This window comes from Siphateles boraxobius, unplaced genomic scaffold (assembly GCF_051911475.1).
Source record: "Siphateles boraxobius isolate OS27281-9 unplaced genomic scaffold, OSU_SipBor_1 130, whole genome shotgun sequence".
Taxonomy (NCBI): Eukaryota; Metazoa; Chordata; class Actinopteri; order Cypriniformes; family Leuciscidae; genus Siphateles; species Siphateles boraxobius.
The window spans coordinates 28,295,701-28,319,013 of NW_027508734.1; the positions used below are offsets into that span (position 1 = coordinate 28,295,701).

The following is a 23,313-nucleotide window of genomic DNA, read 5'->3' on the forward strand; positions in this document are numbered from 1 at the left end:
GAAATTGATTTACATTGATAAAGTAATCCAAATAAAATAATCCAAACCACATTTATAATGGGTAACTTATAACAGTAAGCAATTACATTTCCAAAGTAACCTTCCTAATACAACAGCCGTTTTTAAAATCATATCCAATGGTTGAAAAGAAAGGAATAAACACGGTCACTAGTAGGTTGTCAATCAAAATGTTGAGGGGTGATTCATTCCATGTGTTCCCTGTCAGAAAACAAATGGATAATTCGGTAAATTAAAATTTTAATTTAACAGAATTTATCAACTTATTGCCTGCTGTAGTTGTTTTAATTCACATCCTTTCTAAAAATATGAAAGTGTTTAGTGTAATATATTCTTAATATATAAGGCTGTCAATAAACTAATTTCATGTTGTTTTATATTTTATTTGTTCATTATTTATTTTGTTGGATTTTAGTTGGACTTAGTCAGAACTGTTTCAAAAATAGTGATCTGCATGATGCCTGATCTTGCGTGATCTTGCCCAGTGATGTTGAATTTAAATGGCAAGTAAAATAAAGACATGTTATGTTACATTGTGATGTAATTGTGTTGTCTGGAAGGGACTAAATAACAATGTATTTTTATCAGCTGAAATGCAGAATACAAATATTTTTATTAAGTTAAATGGACATTATATAACAGTTTCAGGTTATGTTTTAGTGTTGGTAACATGTCCCACATCGTCCCACATTTGGTTTGTTTGATGGTGGTCACCCATATGTGCGACTGTGTAGAATTTCTTTGAATTGCCATGAATTTAATTCCACTTCCTGTCATTCAAATTCAAATTCAACTTCCTGTGAGGCGGAGTCAATTCAATTCAAATTCCAATTCATGAATTGAATGGAGGCCAATTCTGAAATTCTGAATTTTGCACAAGCCTGGTGGTCATAGCCTGCAGGGGCCATGAGCCGTTTGGGGGAGGGGGTCTCAGACACCCACCCGAAGTAAGTAGCCTGGAGGTCCAGCAAAACAAGAGTTGATTGTTGCCCATTCAGTGATGGTAAGGTTGCAGTTTTCTGGATTGAAGAAAAGGCAGTCTGACTCCCTTTGGGAGCGTGAAAGCATGGCCGACGGTTCTCATGGCATGCTGGACCCTGGGGCCCCAGTGAAGGGGGGGTGCCCCAGTATCAGCAGAAGCAGTGTTGCGGCCGGATGAGGAAAACTAAGAGAGCGAGGTCACTGTGGACTGTCTCTTATAACCCTGAGAAAAGTCACAACTCTCCGAGTTTGCTTTACCAATGAGAAGGGTGGACTTTCTGGCAGGAGTTTCCTCTGTGGGCAAGATTGTCCTAAGTGTGGTTAGACCTCTGCCTTACCCTCTTTCTGTTCATTAATGCTCAGATAGATATAACATATCCACTCTGTATTCTAAGAGAAGGTGATGTACATCAAAGTGTGAGTCATTAAATGAGGATTAATTAGGTAGGAGACATGATACAAGTGAGGTTACAGTGACCGTTGGTTGGTTGTATAATAAAATACATACCATAGTATATACATAATAGTACTCAAGACAGTAAATCATTCACACAGTTTCTGGAATGCATGTTCATTTATAGATCAGTTAGTCTATGATTAATGCAGCAAAGTCTGTATTAAAGATTGTTTCTGTCTTCCCATTGTCTCTCTCTTGCGCATGAGGCCACATTCCTTTGACGGCAATAAAACCAACTTATCTGATCGTATCCATGGTAACCCAAAGGTCCCTCTTGCACCCGCTAGGGGGATGGGGCCACAGGTCCCAGAGTGAGCTTTAAAGATTATTTATTAACCATAACAAATAATTGTGTCTGATTGGTCTCAGTTGCTACACTTGTTTTTTTCATCTTCAAAAAACGTCACTTCAAAATATATGCAGATTAGTGCATATTTAATTAGATATAGCCTGATTAGCATATTTAAACATAAAATTACAGAAAACTTGCAATACATTTTTTTCTCCTATTCATGTGAGTAATCAACTGGTAAAGTTTCATGGTGGTATCTGTAAGTTAAATTTTTTACGGAATTCACCTGTAGTGTCTCGTCTTAAAACACTGACAGCGAAATGGTATGAAGACAGAACACTACAGTTCATATTACCATATTATTATTATGAAGTAATTAATTTGTTGACTAGATACTGCATTAGCAGAGAAATAACAGAAGTATGTTTGCCGTTGAGGCTGAGTGGATTAAAATTAGTAGTGGCTACCTCAAAAAGTTAAATCAATGTGAAAAAACACACGCAAACCTGACCCAAATGTTTAATGTCGCTATTGTAATCATCTATTTGCATTAGTTTATATCCAGCTGGTTACTTTTATGCATTCATTAGCCGGTGAAGTTGGATATTTTAAGCTAGTGACGTGATTGCTTTCTCAACATTGATATGTTCATGCAGTAGGGATGTTAACCAATGACCGTTTGACTGATGGTTGACCGCATCAACGTTAACCGATCAAAGTTGTCGGTAGTCGGTGTAAGGAACCTAGCTATATGAAATATTAATAATCAATAATAACTTGTTATTATTAATTATGAATATTTGGGTCAGTTAATTGGGTTAACTTGATGTGGCTGAATTAATATTAGAATCAATTAATCGGTTCGTCCATCGAACTCTTTTGATTATTAATTTATTCTAAGAAAAGGGTATCTTCCATGGCCACAGAAGAATAATTATTTCTTAGCATGTACAGCACTTTGAGCAAGTAGCAAAAACCGCGATCGTGAAAGTGATTTTGTATTACAAACAAAACAGAACCAAATACATATTATGTACAAGTTTTATTAACTAAATATAGATATTTATATGAATATAAATAAACTAAACAACATACACATATAAATACATAAATAGGTGAGTGATAGAACGAAACCGAAAACGGAACTATTGAGAGGTTCCATGTAACTATATGAGAAGAACATCAGCATTTAATTTTCAAAGCATCAAATCAAAAGTATACTTGCATGCCTGGGTAGCGTACACTATTATCAAAGTTGTTGAAAACTGAAGTTGTTGATGATTCTGCGAGTGTCAGATGTTGAAGTCTCAATCATTTTCTTCTTTGTTGGATGAAGAAGATATGATGAACTTGCATGGTGGGTTAGAGTCGTTGTTACAAACTCCTGAGATTGTCCTTGGTTCTTTGTGAGAGAGTGTCATCTCTCTTCCATGAGGCCGGATCTGGTTGGGATCCAGGCCTGCTGGGAGGCCTCTGGGCCCCCATGGAGGGGGGGAGGGGGTTCCCCCGTATCACCTGAAACAATGTTTGCGGCAGGATGAAAACTACCAAGAGAGGGCGGTCACTGTTGCCTGCCTCTGATATAGCCTGAGAAAGAACCACCCCTAAGGTTTGAATGGACCAATGAGTAAGGTGACATGTCCGAGAGGGGAACCGGCTCTTAGTTGATTTATAGTCTTTGTCCCCAGCGTGCTTAGACTGTTCATTCAAGCTCAAATAGACATAACAAATTCACATTGCATTCTAAGAGAAGGTGATGTACATCAAAGTGTGTGTCATTAAATGAGGATTAATTTGCTAGGAAGCATGATACAGGTGAGGTTATATTGTCCGTTGGGTGGTTGTGCAACCACATACACCCCAATCAAACATACCATGTTGTTATACATGATAGTACACGAGACAGTAAATCATCACAGTTTCTGTGAGGCATGTTCCTTCATAGATCAGAGTAATACCGCAAAGTTTATTTAATTAAAGATTGTCTCTCTCTCTCTTAAGCATGTGGCGCATGCGGCCACAGTCCTTTGTGGTCGTAAAGTCTGTTATCAGTCTTAAAGTGTTCTGTAACCGGACACCCGGCTAACAAAGTAACTTCATTTGTGAGGTTAGTTTTGGGGGAGAGTTTCATAGACCTTTATATTCATTAATACAATGAATATGAATAATTAGTGTGTGTCTGATTGGTCCAGACCCTACATCGGTTAAAAAAAAAAGTGATCTCTAAATTAGGCTATTATAGACAGTGGACTAAACGCTACTACAGTTAGCGATCTCATTCCAAGATATTTTTGTGTGAAGTGAACAAATCCCTCACACTCAATTTTGTTCTTAACTCGCCTGTTTGTACTTAATAAACCAATAAAAATATTTGGCGCGAGGTCACAGCGTTTGGGTTCGCGCGCTCACAAGGTTGGCGAAAAGTAAAGGCTACAGGCTAAATCACTCAAGGTTAGAGCCAGGGCAGACGACAGGATGAAGTGTGCAAAGAGAAGTAGTGTGTGGGACCATTTCACCAAAAAGAATGACACAGATGTAAGTTGCAACTTGTGTGATACAGTGCTTAAATACAGTAGTAGCACATCATCTATGATTCATCACCTGAAAACGCGACACCTGCAAGCTTCTTCGGGTGAGAAAGGTAGTCAAAGCCAACCTACCGTGTCATCTATGCTAGCTGGTAGGAAATGTGACGAACAGCGCTCAGAGACTATTACCCAAAAGATATGCGGATTGATTGAAAAATAAATGCTGCCCCTTGACTTTGTAAGCAGTGAGGGCTTTCTAGTTCGGAGCTGTCATTTTCTTAAATGAGCCTCGGCAATGTTTCAAATGAGCTTCTAACGCTAGACTAATGCCTTTATTTTCAACTTGATCATCTTGTACCCAAACCATTTTGAAAATAAGTAGCCATTTGTCCACATTCACATTACATACAAGCTCCTTGGTGCCGCGTTTGCGAAAAAGGGACGTGAGTGGAAGGTTTTTTTTTTGTTTGTTTTTTATTGAACAATATTAGTTTACAAACCAAATAGGGAACAATACAATGCCTATTACAAAATATACACTTTTCCATTCATATGTCCATCCTAAATGTCCACCTGTGTATATATCATACAATAAAATCAAAGAAAACAAACATTCAATAATCATTGTAGAGGGAGTGCAAGGAAAATAAATACATAAATAAGGTTTAAATCTTACCAAACTTAAAAGGAAAGAGACTCATACATTGATTTCTACAGTTCTCCAAGGGTTTGATTATCTTTGGATAAGTGTTTTAAAGATTCTAAGTATTTTTTGCATTCCTTTTTAAAGTAATTTAAAGAGGGTTTACTGTTATTCCACTTACTTTTGTGTATATGGTATTTACCCGTTGTAATAATAATATTCAAAGTGTATAACAACTCTTTTGAAAGACCATCAGCATAAATCAAAACCTGAAACAATTTCAGTGATGGAATATCATCGTTTATATCAATAGTTAACCAACTGAAAAGATCCTGCCAGTATTTCAATATTACTGGGCAAGAATAAATTAAATGATCAATGGTTTCAGGCTCTACTAAACAAAAAACACAAGGATCTACTACAAAACGGAATCTTTTGCGCAAAACCTCAGCAGCGGGATACACATTATTAATAATCCTAAACTGCATATCCTTCATTTTAGGTATAATTTGCCATTTAAGGTAATTACAGAATTTGTTTTCAAAAGTTTCATTTTCAAATTGTTTTAATTTTGAAGTTTTATCATAATCTGGGAATAACTTACATTTTAATACATTCCCTATCACTTTATTATTACACTTTTTGTCTCCAATATATACTTCTCCAATCTTTAACTCGGGCAGTTTAACCGAAACCTTTGAATATGTAAGAGTGCTTTGAATTAGTTGTTTTAAAGCAAGAGGAATGGCTTTGCACAATGTATTATATTCTCTAAATGAACATTTTATCTCAAATTTCTCCATGAATGCATTATGTTGAATAATTAGACCCGTTTCATCTAAAAGATCAACAACATTTAAAAAAAAATTCCCATACCACTCTTTTTGGAATACTGTCTTTCTATGTATCGTAATGGTTCTGTTATTCCATAATGTAGAGCAATGTGGTGAAACATTTTGAGGGAATATCAATTTAGTACAGAATCTGTTTGTGGAATTTTGAAAGCTTAATTGGCAATTTGGAAACCTCAAAATCACATTTCAGCAAAAAATCTAATCCTCCAACTTGCTCAAAAACAGACTTTGGTATATGGTACCACATTGAGTTAGGTTGTGCTAAATACATTTTAATCCAATTCAGTTTAAGTACTCCAACCATTGATTCAAATTCAGATGCTTTCAAACCTCCATTTTTATATTCTTTAATCATCTGAGATTTTTTAATATAATGAGTTTTGTTTTTCCTTATAAAATTAAACAAAATAGAGTTTACCTTTTTTATCAGTTGAGGAGAAACATAAAGAGAGTATCAGGGGTAAATCAGTTTAGATATGCCTTCTGCTTTAGTCAAGAGTATTCTGCCCATGATAGACAGATCTCTCATAAGCCAATGATTAAGGGATTTTTTCATACTATCAATTCTCTCTTCTATATTTACTAATTCTCTCATATGAGTTTCTTTAAACATTTTTAAACTTATATATTTCACTTCAGATTGAACAGGTATGGATTCTATATTTTCTTCATTAAAAGAAAACAGAGGAAAAAGTTCACATTTTTTTAGATTTAGGCATAAGCCTGATGCTCCAGAAAAAACTGAAATAATATTCAGAGCTTTTTTAACCATAGATTTGTCTATAATAATAAAAATATTACTGTCAGTAATAAAAATATTACTGTATCATCAGCAAATTGACTAATTCGAAATTCATAATCAAAAATGGTTATACCTTTTAATTGAGGATGGTTGACAACTAGATAAGCTAACATTTGAGTGCATAGTATAAACAGTTTTGGAGAGATTGGACAGCCTTGTCTAATACCACGCAAAATGTCAATTCTTGGAGTCATGCCTGGATTAAGGGATATATAACTATAAATGTTATTATAGAACATTTTAATAACCTTGCAAAACCCTTCCCCAAAACCAAACATTCTAAGCGTCGTAAATAAAAATTCATGCTCCACAGTATCGAATGCTTTAAAAAAATCTAAAAACAAAATGAGGCTTTCTGATTGAATCAGTGATTGATAGTCGATCATATCCAAGATTAGTCTAATATGGTTTTGAATATATCTTCCCTTGATGAACGCAGATTGATATTCCTCTACAAGTTTCCCAAGTACCAATTTAAGACGGTTAGCATACACAAGTAATTTATAATCTGTACATAACAGAGTTATTGGTCTCCAATTATCTAATAATAACAACTGTTTTTTAGGTTTAGGTATCAAGGTTATTAAACCTGTTGCATTATATAATAATTTCCGAATATCTTTCCAAAAATGTTTTAAAAATTCAGTAGATAAACCATGAATACCTGGGGCCTCATGTACAAAGACTTGCGTTGAATTCATACTAAAACATTGCGTACGGACAAAGCTGTAAATGTGCGTACGCACAAAAAAAAACAGATGTATGAATCTCTGCGTACGAAGGATCCCACGCATATTCTCTTTGTACATCCCAATTAACGTAAAAATGAGCGCACATGCACGAGCACAACGCCCCACCCAGTCTCCTCCCTTAATTAAATACATTTAAATATGGTAATGAGTCCACTTTGGCAAAAGAAAGGAGTAAGAAAATGGCTAAAGCAAGCGGCAAGAAGTGAAACTTTACAGAAAGTGAATCGGAGGTGCCATTATCGGAGGTAGAAACGAGAAAAACAAATATTTGGAACTTTGTCCTCCGGAATTAATAACAAAAGGAAAAAATATGAGTGGGCGAGTTTGGCTGATGCCGTCAATGCGGTGGGATCTGAAAGTCGCACTGTAAATGGACTTAAAAAGAAATGGTCTGATATAAAGCTGGACATTAAATGGAGAACTGCTGCGCACCGACAAAGTGTGGGCAGAACAGGCAGTGGTAAAGGGGTCGATGAACTTACACCCTTTGAGCAGAGAGTTGCCTCAATTATGGGTGACACTTTACTCTCTGGAGTAGTATCTGCTGCTGTGGGAGACTCGGAATTACTACAGGACTGCCACGAAGGTAACCAATATTATCTGCACATTCATTGAATGGAAATGTTTCCGATTTATATGCAAATTCTTCTTCAGATGGCGCCTTTATAGCAATGTGTGTGCAGTCGATCGCTCCGATTACATTAGGAAAACCGGCTATCGCTGCGAATTGCGTTTTAATGTTTGGCTGGTCAACTGCATCATATGGGAACCTTATACCTGGTAGACATGCGGATGATCCCGACCCATACCGCTGGCATTGCGCGGCTCAAAGACGACTGGCTTATTCCTGAGCGGTCTGCCAGTTCCCTTTGGAAAGAACCAGTTGCCAGGAACAAGTGTTGTCAGCACCTGCAAGGGAACGGGTATTGCGTGGGTCCTCGCTGTCTCTCTCTCTAGATTCGGACCCAACTCAGCACAGAGCTCCAAGAGGATAGCCCTTGGAAATCTGAAACGGCTGATAAGCCAGTCATCATCCTGGGCCAGAAAATCATTGTGGTCCCTAAAAACTCGTTCTCTTCGGATTCTGCCATTAGCAATGTCCTCTAATAAGGCCAAAGCTGCCATTGCCATAGACTAAGGGTTGTATCAATTTGCATATGTTTTTATATGTTCTTACTTAATTGCATAATTAATAGAATATTTTAATAAGACTTGTGTGACAATAATATGTCAAATAATTGATCAATTACAAATTATAAGCAATATCTGACAGCTGGTGGTGCGATAGAACAATTCGTAGTGTAATGTTTGCCACTTCACTTTATTGCCTCTATGAGTCGCCAACGGACAAAAACTATGAGAAATGTACGTACGCCAGACATGAGATCGGCGTGGAGGAACGCACATTCTCGCGTTAATTTCACTGTTAGTACATCCGACCGTGAGCGTGAAAGCTGGCGTACGCCGTGTTTTTGTGCGTACGCAGTGTTGATACATGAGGCCCCTGGTGATTTACAATTACTCATTTGTTTTAAAGCTATATCCATTTCCTCTAAGGTCAACTCATCGTCAATTAAAACTCTTATCTTCCTCTTTCAGTTTATGTATTTGATTTCTTATATTTCCAAATAAATAATCACAATCTGCTTTATTATAATTGGATTTATACAGGTTAGAATAGAAAAGTAAAATTTCATTTTGAATAATTTTTTGATCATCTGTTACAATTTCATTAATCTTAAGCTTGCTAATCTTTTTCTTTGTTTGTCTTTGCTTTTCAAGACCAAAAAAATATGAAGAACTTTTTTCTCCCTCCTCAATCCATCGCGCTCTCGATCGAATATAAGCTCCATTTGCTTTTTCTGAATACAACTCATCTAGTTGAGATTGCAGTGACTGTAATTTTGCTGAATTATCTGGTGAGTCTTGTATATTAACTACCAAAGAGTTTATTTCTACAATCAATTCCCTTTGTTTCTGTTTTCTCCTCAATGATAAAAATTTACCTGTATCAATTGCTATTTCTTTAACCTTAAATTTGAACCATTCCCATTTATTTAAGTTAGAAATATCTAACTTATCAATCTCCTCAATAAGAGCCAATACTTGTTGGTCAAATCTATCATTTTTTAACAAGTCATTATTAAACTTCCAAATATTAGAAGAAATGTTAAGTTTCTTAAGGACTTCTAAAGACAGAGTGACCATACAGTGATTTGTAAGTGGGGCTGCTGTAATTTTACACACAGAGACAATTTCACATAGTTCACAAGAAATAAGCCAATAATCTAATCTTGAACATTGACCATTTCCTGAGGGGTTAAACCATGTATACTGAATGCTGTTTAGGTTTGATACCCTCCAGTAATCAACCACATTTACATTTTTACATAAATTCAATATAGTATCGTTATACACCGAATGTGTAGCTCTCTGAGGTCTCCTATCTAGCCATGAATCAGGGGCATATTAAAGTCACCACCTATTATCACATTTTCTGCATTATACTTTTTTTTCCATTCATTAACCAATTTTCCCAGTTTCTCAAAAATTTCTCTATTAGCCCCTTTGCTATTATAACCATAAACACACAGTAATATGTAACATTTATCATGTATTTCTATTGCTATCATTAGCCAATGGCCTTCTGTATCCCCTTCGTGAAATATTACAGAGCCTTCAAATCGATTAAATAATACCATCACTCAAGCTGAATGCGAAGATCCATGTGCAAACCAGGCTAAATCACCCCACTGATTTTTCCAAAATCTTTCGTCATTTGAAACAGAGTGAGTCTCTTGTAAGAAAATACAATTCGCCTTTTGTTCCTTGCAAAATAAAAAAATAGCTTTCCGCTTAACACTGTTTTTTAACCCCCTAGCATTTAAAGATTGAAAAGAAATGGACATAAATTAAATTTACGTATTACTATCTCAGCCTTTAGCACACACTCAGCTTTAAACGCAGGAGTGAACATGTTGTCGTTAAATATTCTACAAAACGTCAAAACCATAACAGCTAGAACATAAAATTCTACTTTTGTTAACCTCTTTTCTTAAACAGTTTTTTTTTCTTCTCAGATTAATTCCATATGTCCTTATGCGATTGCAGCAACCTTGGAAACTTTAACGTGAGACTACGTGTTACCTTGAAAGCATTAGTTACGGGTCAACTCTTAGTCCATCAATCAGTGCATAGCCTTCTTTTAGGAACGCTCTCTTCCCTTTTTTCCTTGCTTCTTGGACTTTTGGCCATAGCTTAGCACGAGCTTCGCGATCTTCCTTTGAAAAGTCTTCTTTGAAATGAATGTTCATCTCTTTACACACTCTTGCCTCTCTTGATTTTTTCCACACTTCATCACGCACAGTTCGCATCGCAAACTGAATGATCACTGGTCTGGGTAACTTGTTGGTAGCAGCATCGTTTCTTCTTCCTAGCCGATGCACGGTATCCACCGCCTGCCGGAGCTTCTCCACTGACCACGGAATCACCCTGTTAAGGATTCCAATCACCGTTTCTCTAGTATCTTCATTTTCCTTTTCGGGAAGACCGATCAGTCTGAGATCCCATCTTCTCTTGTATCTAGCATGCTCCAAACACTGCTGCCTCAGTGAGATGTTTTCATTTTTCAAGTCTGCTACTTCTTTTTTCAGTTCGCCGATATCTTCTTTATTCTCTTTAACTGCATTTGCATTTTCCTCCATTGTTTTTTCAATTTTTTTCAGTTGTTGGTCTTGCTCGTCAAACCTCTTAATTAGAGTTTGAATTGCATCGAAGATCACTTCATTTGTTATTCCGTCGGTTTGTTTAATTTTGTCTTTTGCCTTTGCTCTCATTTTCTTGGGATTCGGGCTGGGCAGAGGTGTATGGTCACATCTTGTTTTGCCAGTTTCTATCATCATATCTTCGATTTCTTCTTCATCACATGCCTCAGCAAGAGCAATTAAGTTGTATTCATGATCAACCATCCCGGTATCTGCTTGATTGGTTTTAGCCATTGTAAATGTTGTTGTCGTTGTTTTTTTGTGTTTTTTTCAGAGGTAACAGTTTTAGGACTTTTTCAAACTAATTTTCCTCAGAGCCTGCATAAGCGTGACCGCTCACTCCGCCATCTTGGAAATCCCCTGAAGGGTGGCGCCCGGGCAGTGTGTGTGTGAGCGGGAGGCAGAGTGGCAGAGAGATGCGACAGAGTTGCGAAATTGCAGGCGCGGCTCGAAATGGCTGTTATTTCAAATAGCGTAGCATATTTTTAAACAAATCGGTTAACCGGTTTCAACCGGCTAATGAGGCTTGTGGTTGGTCAAGAAAATTTTTAGTTTTCGCCATCCCTATTATGCAGCCGACATGTAAAAATAATTTTTTTATCACTGCAATACATATTGTTATTTTGATTAGATAATCATCAAGTGTTCTAATACAGAAACAAATAAAGTGAGAGACTATACATGTAATCTCACTTTCTGTGGCGTGTGCACTAATTGTGATTGACAGTCAGATCTCACACAGTCCTGCACTGATTGGTCCAGAAGAACCGGGAGCGGTGGATTTTTGCAAAACAAATAACAGGAACTAGGTGGAGGTAGAAGCGCGGGTTTTTTTCTAAAACCGGCTGATTTATGTTGTTCTGTCTGAGCATAGTGTCGGTTTCAGTGAAAATGATCAAAAAAATCTTACCGACTGCACCTTTAAGCATAGCAGACTCTTTGGATTTATATGAAATGTAACACTTTGCAAAAAGATTAAATTTTTAGCATTAACTAAGGTTAATAAATATTGTTGTATTGTTCATTGTTAGTTTGTTAATTTCAACATTTACTAACACATTTTAAATTGAGTTGTAATTTTTATTTTATCTGATAACCTTAATGTACTATGAACAAACATGATCAAGGTAGATTTATATATATATATATACAGTCGAGGCCAAAATTATTCATACCCCCGGCAATTTCTGACTTAAAGTTACTTTTATTCAACCAGCAAGTTTTTTCTTGATTATAAATGACACAGGCGTGTCCCAGAAGATAATAAGACGATGTACAAGATTGTGGAAAAAATTATTACTCATCTTTTATTTACATTTGAACAAAAAGTGGCATGTCCAAAATTATTCATACCCTTTGACTGTCACAGTCTATGGAAAAATCCAAAGATCTATACCATTCCGAATAGTCCAAGCTGTTCTAAAGCATCCTAATTACCCTGATTCATTAGGAACAACTTTTTAATCAACTCAACAGGTGAAAAACAGAAGCTCTCTGCTGTTGGTTTGTGGACAGTCATGGCTAAGACAATGAGCTCACTGAGGATCTGCAGCTGCGCATTGTGGCTGCTAACAAGTCAGGAAAGGGCTATAAGACCATATCTAAATGTTTTGAAGTTCCAGTGGCTACAGTGCAAAGTATTCTTAAAAAATACAAGACGTTCCACACTATGTAAAATCTCAGCGGACGTCTTTGGAAGCCAAAAATTGACACCTGTGCTGGCCAGGAGGATAGTGAGAGAGGTAAAAAAGAATCCAAGGATCACCACCAAGGCCATCCTGATGAATCTGGGCTCTGCTGGTGGCAACATCTCAAGGCAGACAGTCCAACGAACATTGCACATCGCTGTGTTCAACGGACGCAGATCAAGGAGGACACCACTTCTCCAGATAAGGCACACAAAAGCCCGCTTGGCCTTTGCAACTGCTCATCTGGACAAAGAAGAAGACTTCTGGTGTTCTGTTTTATGGTCAGATGGAACAAAAATGTAATTGTTTGGAGAAGCCTTCAACCCTAAGAACACCATCCCCACTGTCAAACATGGTGGTGGGAACCTAATGTTTTGGGGTTGTTTTTCAGCCGGTGGACCAGGGAACCTAATCACAGTAAACGGCACCATGAAAAAGGAGCAATACATCAAAATTCTCAACAACAACATCAGGAAGTCTGCAGAGAAACTTGGCCGTGGGGACCAGTGGACAATTCAGCACGACAACAACCCAAAACATACAGCAAAAGTGGTGAAGAAATGGTTATCAGACAAAAACATTAAGGTTTTGCAGTGGCCCAGCCAGAGTCCTGACTTAAATCCCATTGAGAATCGGTGGAGGGAGCTAAAGATCAGGGTGATGGCAAGGAGACCCTCCAACCTGAAAGAGTTTGAGCTCATCGCTAAAGATGAACGGGCAAAAATACCAGTGGAGACATGCAAAAAGCTGGTCAGCAATTATAGGAAGCGTTTGATTGCTGTAATAGCCAATGAAGGCTTTTCTATTGATTATTGAGACGGGTATGAGTAATTTTGGACATGCCACCGTTTGTTCAAATGTAAATAAAAGATGAGTTATAATTTTTTCCACAATGATGCCTCTTGTACATCGTCTTATTATCCTTGAGAGACGCATGTGTCATTTATAATCAAGAAAAAACTTTCTGGTTGAATAAAAGTAATTTTAAGTCAGAATTTGCCAGGGGTATGAATAATTTCGGGCTCGACTGTATATATATATATATATATATATATATATATATATATATATATATATATATATATATATATATATGAAAAAAAAGTATGATGTTGGCCGAAAATGAGCTTCCCCTCTTTGAAAGACCAGCAGCCGCCACTGACCCCCATCCATGATGTATCATGGGCAGGGAGGACTACACTTTTAAAATTGCTGCTTGCTCATCATAACTAACAATATTTGCTACAGGACATATGAACAATAAATATGACAGATTCACAGAGTGCTTGCTGAAGGCACAGAAGCTGACATTTTTTGGCCTGGGTGCGATTTATAGATTCCTGGTCGTGACGAAAAAGTTCAAAAAGTTCAAAATAGAAAGTTCAAAAGAACATCATTTATTATATTTTTTTTGTAACATTATAAAGGTCTTTACTTTCATTATCAATTTAATGTGTCCTTGACAAATAAAAGTTTTCATTCTTTAAAAAAAATTATCTTTAAACTATTTTTATTTTAAAATGTTGTTTTTCAAGATAATGAAAACGTTTTCAAAAACAACAGATTTTAGCGCTAGATCTTATTTAATAACGAACTAAATGAATGATCTGCTAGTTAACTGGAGATGTTTTATTTATTTGTATTAGGTACATCCGGGCCTCAATGTTGCAAAAAGTGAATGTGTTTGAAACCATAGGCTATTCAGTTTTGATGAGAGAGCAAAAAAAACTGTAGCCTACGAGTGCGCGGATTAGAACCACTGATTAGAACCACTGATCTATAGGCTATAATGAGATGTTCCTGATTCACCATCGTCTGGCCTCTTAAAAAAGCTTTTAAGGCTAGTCTGCCTGGGCCTGGCCATATTTGAAACGTCTCACTCAATCGTTCGTTGTTTAGGTCTATATTACAACCGTTTTAGGCGTGCGCTTTATTTGAAATGCAGCATGCGATGTTTCATAACTTTCAAACGGTAGAGTCTGTTCATTTATATTTATAACATAGCCAAAGATCGGTGTATTTTTGCTTTATAAATTTGTATTCTCAGATTCAGATTGTGTTAGGGGGCGGGATTATTAGGCAATTATAATCGGACAATTTGACCGGAGAGATTTAATTTTGTCGGACATTTCATTTTTTTACGGGCCAATGTCCGGTAATTACCGAACAATGGAAACCCTGGTGCAGGCAGACCCAATGGCATGGCAATGAGACGCGATGTCTTGTTCCCCTTCTCAGGGAACCATAGTTGCAGTTGTAACTGTACAACTGTACCCCCCCTTGAAATATCTCCTTGCTATTGTTTCCCGACACATCCATAATCATTAGGCTACTTTTGCCAGTGCTTTGCGGCAAGCTTCATGTGTGCTGGGTGTGAGGCATATATCCCGCACCCCAGTAGCCTATATTTAATTCAATTCACATTTATTTGTATAGCATCTTCACAATACATATCGTTTCAAAGCAGCTTTACAGAAAATGCATGTGTCTAAATTACAATTTAGAGTGATCTGTTATCAGAGGTGACTGTGTAATGCATTTCAATTCATTTTCATTCAGTTTCATTGTTAAACAATGCATTAAGTTAAGGCTGAAACAATGAGCTCATTGAAGTAAAGAATACATGTTGTTAAATGATTAGGAAACATAGAAAACTTTAGCATTGGTGCTTTTTTACAGACTCAAATTATGAGTGTAAAAAAGTCAACAAACTGAAAAAATAAAAGTTTTTTTTAGATAATGTTATATTGTTAAAACTGGTTTCATAAAATTGGTATAGAAAAAAGTATCGTTCAGGAACCGGTATCGAAGTCAAGGTATTGGTATCGAAAATTATGTTACGATACCCAGCCCTACCAAAGACAAACGCAAGGGAGGGTTTAGCTATAACCTACAAGGTTTATTAAATTACCCTATACAAGAAGGGGGCGCAGGCAGATTTGCACTATTTTACTCATACAAATAGGTGCAAAATAATGAGGATCTCTTTTTCTTTCTTTTTTTTGGAGAAAAGCCTCTACTTTTTGTCTCTAATTTATGGGTAAATAATACCTTAATAAATAATTCTCTGGGACCTAACAGTTTTTTTTTTTTTTTTGCTTCCTATAGCAAATGAAGAATAAGGCCAGCTAGAGAAACGAAGCCTGATATACAGTATATATATATATAGGCTGTATATATATATATATATATATAGGCTGTTCTGCGTATATATATATTTTTATGAGCCAGAATTTTCGATATATATATATCGAAAATTCTGGCTCATAAAAATCAAATATTTGTTTATTTAAATGACGTTTACCGAGAAAGATGTTATTTTTTAAGTTTAAGCTGTTGTTTTTTTACATTTTTGTCACCATTTCTGAACAAGTAAATATAAACAACAAGCTTACAATATATCTTAATGTTTTCTTTTAGTTGAAAACATTAAACAATATGTGTAGGCAGGGGCGGACTTAACCAAATAAGTGAGGTAAGCAGCCGCTTGGGGTCCCGGGGATTTAGGGAGCCCAGACAAATTGAACCAAGAAAATAGAGAAAATACAACTGTTCCAGGTTACAGAAATTTTGACGGAATAATATTAAAGTGTAATCACAAATATGGTTAATTACCTGTAAATGATTTATGAATTGATGTTTTTTTTATTTGTGAATTCAATTTAATTTAATTATACAGTTTATCTACAAATGTAGAAAAAAGTATATTTAGAAAAAGAGTATTTTGAGTTAAAAGTTTGACTTAGTTTCCATACCTGGAATCACTAAGTCACAAATCACTGTGTGTAGGCCTAATATATATATATATATATATATATATAAAGAACAAAAGTATTTAAGCTCAAGCAGCGCAAACGGAAAAAAACCGCTAATAAAGCAGATTACGACAGTTATCGTTCAGAACGTACACTCGAGTCAGCATATGGTTATCGTTTATATTGTTTCACGTTCATCTTAAGAAAAACGTCTCGGTTACTAACGTAACCTCAGTTCCATGAGATTAGGGAACGAGTATTGCGTAAATTAGCTTTCGTTATGGGAAAACTCCTTTTTTCAAGAATATTGATGCCAAATTTTTAAAATGCAGAACAGCTGCACAGCAGACATATAGCCGAGTGTCTCACACGCTCATTGCCTGTGCTAACTGCACGAACCTATGGTGAGTCGGCTAAGACGCGCAAACCATTTAGGTGTCTTCGCTTCAGAGCCTGCTAGTATGGGCGTGGCTTATAGCTATATAAGCCCCCATTTTCATCATAGAATTCAGGTTAAATCGGCTGAAGCGATCCCCTGATCGTAGCACAGTAGCACAGCGGGTTACGCAATACTCGTTCCCTACTCTATACCTGCTTGTGGCGAGCAGGATGAGGTCGAGGGACGTGAGAGAACAGCGCAAGGCCGGTGGTGTGAGTGATAAAGAACGCACCGTTCTTGCATCTCTCATGGAGGAGCGTAAGCATAAAAGGAGGAGCGATGACGCTGAAGATAGAGAGAGGAACAGGCCTGATTTTATGTTGTGTTTTGTTCTGTTTTGTGTGGACATCAGTCGTCAGTGAGGGGCTGCTGGCTTGTACTTTTGTTTTTGTATTTGTTTTATTTTATTATTAAAATCTTTGATTGTTCGCCGGTTTCCGCCTCCTTCTTCCCTGAATCTTGAACCCTGTTACAGTTCTTAAAAACTTCGCCCCATACTATAGCCTAGGGCCAAGCGCCCAAGGCTCATAGAAGAGTAAAGATTCCTAATAGATCCCAGATCAGTAATGAGCCTCATATAGGGAAATATAGGAATGGTCATTATAAAGGGCCAAGCTCCTTCTTTATATGGTATATCGAACTGTAGTTCAGGTTCACCCAGGACCAGACAGACTTCAGGCCTTATAGTTGTGGAAATTGTGCTTAGACACTTTGTTTATACTGAAAGAACCATTGCTTGCAAAGCGGTAACTTCCGGGTTAAAAAACCTCATAAATGTGGATGGTGAGGCCCAGCCAGCCGCCGCACAAATATCTTCAATTGGTATTCCACTCGACCATGCCCATGACGAGGCAATGCCTCTCGTGGAATGAGTTCTGATGCCTATGGGACAGCGAAATATTATCAACTATCCAACGTGACAGTCTCGGCTTCATGACCGCGAGACCTCTGGTGCGGCCCCTTTAATGGCCTCCAGGACCGTGGAGGGGTCCCAGATAGGTACAGAGGGGTATTAAGGTGAGTTAAGCCTTCTGGCCCCCTTGAGGAAGCGCACAACTAGGTTGTTTCTTCCAAGTGATTGCCCGGCCACATGAGCGTGAAGTGGTTCTATGGCCGCCACATATATTTGAGCGTGGAGGGGGTGCGACCCGCATCCAAAAGCTCTCGTAGAAAGGAAAGTACCTTTGTTACTCCGCATAAGTAGGGGTCCAGGCTCCATGCTGTGCATCAGCCAGAGAACACTGACCATTTTAGAGCATAAAGACACCTGGTTGAAGGCGCTTTTGCTTCAGTAATGGTATTTAGCACCCTTTCCGGAAAGTTCCCTGATACCCGTTGAGGAGCCATACACGGAGGGCCCACAAGTTGGGTCGGGGATGCCACATCGTCCCGTTCGCCTGCATGAGGAGGTCTCTCCTCAGCGGTATCGGCCATGGGGCTGTTTCCAGAATCTGAGTCAACTTGGAGAACCATAGCTGGTTCCTCCAGAGAGGGGCTATCAAGTGCACTGCACACTTGCTCTCCCTGATCCTTTCGATGACCTGAGGTAGCATCGTGACCGGAGGGAATGCATCTGGGTCAGCACGTCACTGTCTTTGGAGAAAAATGCTTGACAACGAGCGTTTATGTATAGGTTTATGTATAGGTGCCTCTAAGGGCTCGACCAAAGACCACAGATGGACCGGCCCTCGTATAGGGCCCCCCAACCTCTGTTGGAAGCATCTGTCGAGATCACTTTCCTCTTCGAAATCACGCCCATACTCATGCCGGACTGATACCAGTCGTCTGCTTTCCAATGAGCCAGGGCTCTGACACAGCCGTGGTTCACTTTGATACGTAAGTGGCCAGATCACACACAGTGTTTTAACCAGCGCTGGAGGGGACACATATACAGTAGACCCAGCTGGAGTACTGATGATGCTCAGGCCATGAGGCCTAACATCCTCTGAAATCTCTTGAGAAGCGTGCAAGCACCTGCTCTGAATGATGCCGCTAGACGCTGGATGGTGAGCACGCGCTCTGACGCAAGCTGCGCCCTCATCTGTATAGAATTTATGACTGTCCCCAGAAAATATATACTCTGGCTGGGAGACAGTACTCTTTTTGAAGCATTGATCCTGAGACCTAGGCATTCTAGATGGCTGAGGAGCCAGGATCTGTGAGTTATTAACTGCGCCTCCGATTGGGCTATATCCACCCACGTACTTCGTAAACGTACGGGGTGCTAGGGATACACAGAATGGTAGGACTGTGTACTGATAAGCCTGCCCCTCAAAAGCGTATCGCAAGAATGGCCTGTGATGGGTTGTTATCTGAATGTGAAAATAAGCATCTTTCAGATCCACGGGCCACGTCGCTTCTCACCGATGTCTCGACCACAGCTAGAAAGCACGGGGGTCTGCGAGCAAACTGTAGCGAGTAGCCTCATTTTATTATCTTCAACACCCATTCTGATATTCCGGGGATGGCTTCCCAGGCCTTGGGCTTCATAGCTAGGGGTTGAATGAAATATAGGGACGGGCTGCTTTGTAATAGGGACCCGGCTGCCCAGGTGTTTTTGTGTTTGTGATACTGTGGCAACAGTGCTTATGTGCAGGGGTGCGTACTTTATAGTGGGCACACAGCCTACATTTATTACACTTCCGGTGCGAGCCGGAGGGTGAACTGATACTGTGGGAACAATGCTTATGTGCAGGGGTGCGTACTTTATCGTGGGCACACATCCTACATTTATTACACCCCCAGCACAAGCCGGAGGGGAAACAGACAGAAAAGGGCTCTTTTTGTGTTGTATTTGTGGTCTATCGTCAACCAATCAGATTGGAGTGTTTTTACTTGTTCTTCAGACACCAATTACACTGATGGCATCCCCATAGAATCTAACACTCAAAAATATATGTATCATCATGTTTCTTTCTGTTTCTGAGGTACGTGGTGTCTGAAGCGGTGTAATAGGAGATGAGTTTTAACAAGTCTGCTCAACACTGCTTAAGTCTGTCAGAGATGCTGTGTATTGAGGCAGGCAGAGGAGAAGATGGCAGCTTAAAAACACATCTTAGTAACAGACCAGAATCCCGCAAAGTAAAGGGCACTTACAGAGATGACTCGCCACTTTACACACAGTGGGAGACAAAGAGAGGTAGAAAGATTGTCATATACCCTGTCATAAACCACATAGTGTGTGTGTGTATGTATGTGGAAGCGACTATGTGCCGCAACAGATGGTTGGGCTAATTGATCTATCATTACAACAGCTTACAGACCACTGCCGCTCGGTCATCTCCGTTCTCTCGCTCTGTTCATGTTTGTGCTTCAGCACATTTCCAGTTAATACCTGTTATTACTGCACAGCTGAGCCCTCAGAATCCTGGTGAGCGAATCCACTGCTATTGACTGGAGGGTACAAAATGACTGAAAGGTCGCAGAGATTTGTGTCTTCATGTGTATTTTAAATGCTTGTGTATGTTTACTTGAGTGTGAAGCAAGACATTCTCCCTTTGTCTGGGAGCAGTTGATGGTACAAGAGAGCACATATTTGAATCAGGAAAGCCTATCCATACTGCAATGAAACAAGCCTCTCTCTCTCTCTCTCTCTCTCTCTCTCTCTCTCTCTCTCTGTCTCTCTCTCTCTCTCTCTCTCTCTCTCTCTCTCTCTCTCTCTCTCTCAGAGAAGTGGAAGGTGATTTGGAGGTGGTTTGGGAGGCAGCGACCAGAGAGAGTCAGCGCTTGAGAGAGGTGGTGTTGAGGAGCAGTACACTAAGTCCAGCCACCATGGCTCCAGCTCTACGCAGCACTTCCGGCAAGTCTCCTGCCAGGATCCCCTGTATAGAAGATCATTTGTCTCTGCCCCCTCCCTTCACCTCCAGACAGAGTCGTCTGCCACATCCTTTACAGTGCAGCCCCATGTATGACTCCGATTCTGACCAGCACCAGAATCCGTCATCTGATGAGAGTGACAAAAGCGGACAGGATTCCTAATAATTCCATATTGTCCTTAATAAATGTTTTGAGTTCATTAATTCATTTTCATGGTTAACCTGAATCCTGAATGTGTTTTCATGTAAAATATATAAGGCCCTTAAATACACAACCATTCTTTCTGTTAACTTTGATAAATGTGCTTTGATGTTTTTTCCCAGCATTTATGTGCATCACAGTGTTCTTGATTGTTGTTAATGATTATCCTATAGATGGAGCGTTTATTGAGCTACTGAACTAATTTCACAAACCATTTGTGACAGAGCAGTTCCACCAGTGGATGCACAGGAAATTCGGTTACACAAGCCATTTGATGAAGGATTGAGCAACAAAAATCTCATTCTCTCTCTGGGAAAAAGGTTTTGCACAAACGTTTGCACTGTCTAAGGTTGTCCCTCATAATTTTCTATAATAAGGACAAAGTACGGAACGGTTATTTTAACAAGAATGTAAATACAATCTTTTTTATTTGTCATACATTCCGACCGTTTAGATAAACCAGATTTGTGACAAGTTACGCTTGTGAGCTTTTAGACGTTTTGTTTTCCCCCCCATACATGTAGTGTTATTTAAAGCATTTCATAAAAAATTATAAATTGGAAAATTATTTAGAGATGGCAAGGGAAGACAAAAAGCTTTGAAATAACTTGTTAACTTTGTTTTGTGCTCATGATGAGAGTTTTCATTATTAGATTGTTTGTTTTAGTAGTTTATTACTTTGAGCAAAATATTAAAATGGTTCTTACGTTTCTTCTTACGTGTCTGATGACCCTCTATGTACCAAACGCATAGGTTTTTAAATGTAAAATAAATAAATAACAGCCTGATAAAACATCTGATCTTACCTTTTTAGATTAATATCCAGTTGGTAGAAATAATTACTTTTATTTTCAATATTGGTAAAAATTCTTAGACATCACTGCTTTGGCTCGTGTGATTTTTGGCCCATATGTGAACACTCCAAATGACCTCAGTCCCCTTGAAAGCAAAGCGAATGGAATAGTTTGCTAAAAATGTCCATTGTGAACACAAATTATTGATTTTTACATTCGCAAATCCCAGTGTAGTTTGTTCATCAGGTGCCTCTGTATAAATCGGCAGTTCATCATGGGTGCTTCTTTTGGCAGATCTCTACAAATTATTCGTTCACAACATCCACTTGTTTATTGTAATTTCAACCACTTCCAAACTGTGTAAGAGAGACGTGGCTGCGTCCCTTGCCAGTTCAAATATTTGACCTAAAGCGCATGCTCAGAAAGCCAGCTGTCACAGTGCATAATACTAAACAAAATTATCCTGAGCGTATTATTGTGTTTAGTTTTAAAGGCACACAAGGTTCACATAAACAGTTGGTTTTGTCTTATGTGAATGTAAACATCTGGGAAAGAAATCATGTATGTTTGTCAGCATATTGGATCTGTGCATTACTGTAGCTCTTAAAGTGACAGCACCATTTTATAAGAATCAGTATATGTTTTATCTATTATTTCTTAGCTGAATGCTGCTTTTAGGTATACCTACTGTGCCTGAACATTTTAAAGCAGTTTATTTCATTTGGATCTTTCTTTTATTCTATTTGTCTTATATGGTTTTTTGTGTTGATGTTATCATTGCCTTCTGCAATAATAAAAACATGATTCAAGGAAAACAATTCAAAATAAATGTTATTCACAAAGGTGGATGTGTGATATAGTGCAAGAATATTGTAGTTTACAGTAACTAAATTTATATTTTTGTCCAAAACATAGACAACTTAGAGTTAAGCTCATTCAACAGCATTTGTAGCAATGCTGTTTTACAAAATAATAATAATTAGTAATAATCTTTACAAACAAATATCTTGGTTAGTGAGGCACATACAATGTAAGGGTGCTTTCACACCTGCCTCACTTAGTTCGGTTGAGTGGCACTAGAGTTCGTCTTCCCCCTTGGTGCGGTTCGTTTGGGCAGGTGTGAAAGCAGCAATCGCACTCGGGTGCGCACCAAAAGCGGACCAAATAAGGGTACCAAGACCTCCTCGAAGAGGTGGTCTTGGTACGCTTTCAAGCGAACTCTGGAGCGGTTTGTTTGTGGTGAGAACGTGATCCGACCTCGAAAAGACCTAACTGCCAAAGAACTGCGCATTTTTGGACTAAACCAGCTGCCGTAGTCAAACAAAATTATTATTTAGGCCCAGTCCCAATTCGCCTACTTATACTATGACCTAAAAGTATGTACTCTTTTTGTGAAGAAAAAGTATATACTTTTGAGTGTGTAGCAAAAGAGTAGGCAAGCTTTGGGACATACTATCACGTCACCGTTAACGGACAGCTCTGTTGCGTGTTCCTGTCACCGTAAACTGCCCTGTCAATCATCTTGTCGC

At 38.4% G+C, this 23,313-nt stretch overlaps 1 protein-coding gene across 3 annotated transcripts in view; it reads left to right on the forward strand.

Annotated features, from left to right (window-relative positions):
- Positions 1–22,599, forward strand: part of cep89 (centrosomal protein 89) — a 175,645-nt gene extending 153,046 nt beyond the window's left edge. For all 3 annotated transcript variants that reach the window (XM_077228974.1, XM_077228975.1, XM_077228976.1), the window contains one exon: positions 20,642–22,599. In XM_077228974.1, the coding sequence (XP_077085089.1) occupies positions 20,642–20,951 (310 nt within the window). In that variant the 3' untranslated portion in view covers positions 20,952–22,599. The remainder of the gene's footprint in view (positions 1–20,641) is intronic.
- The last annotated feature ends 714 nt before the right edge of the window (positions 22,600–23,313 follow it).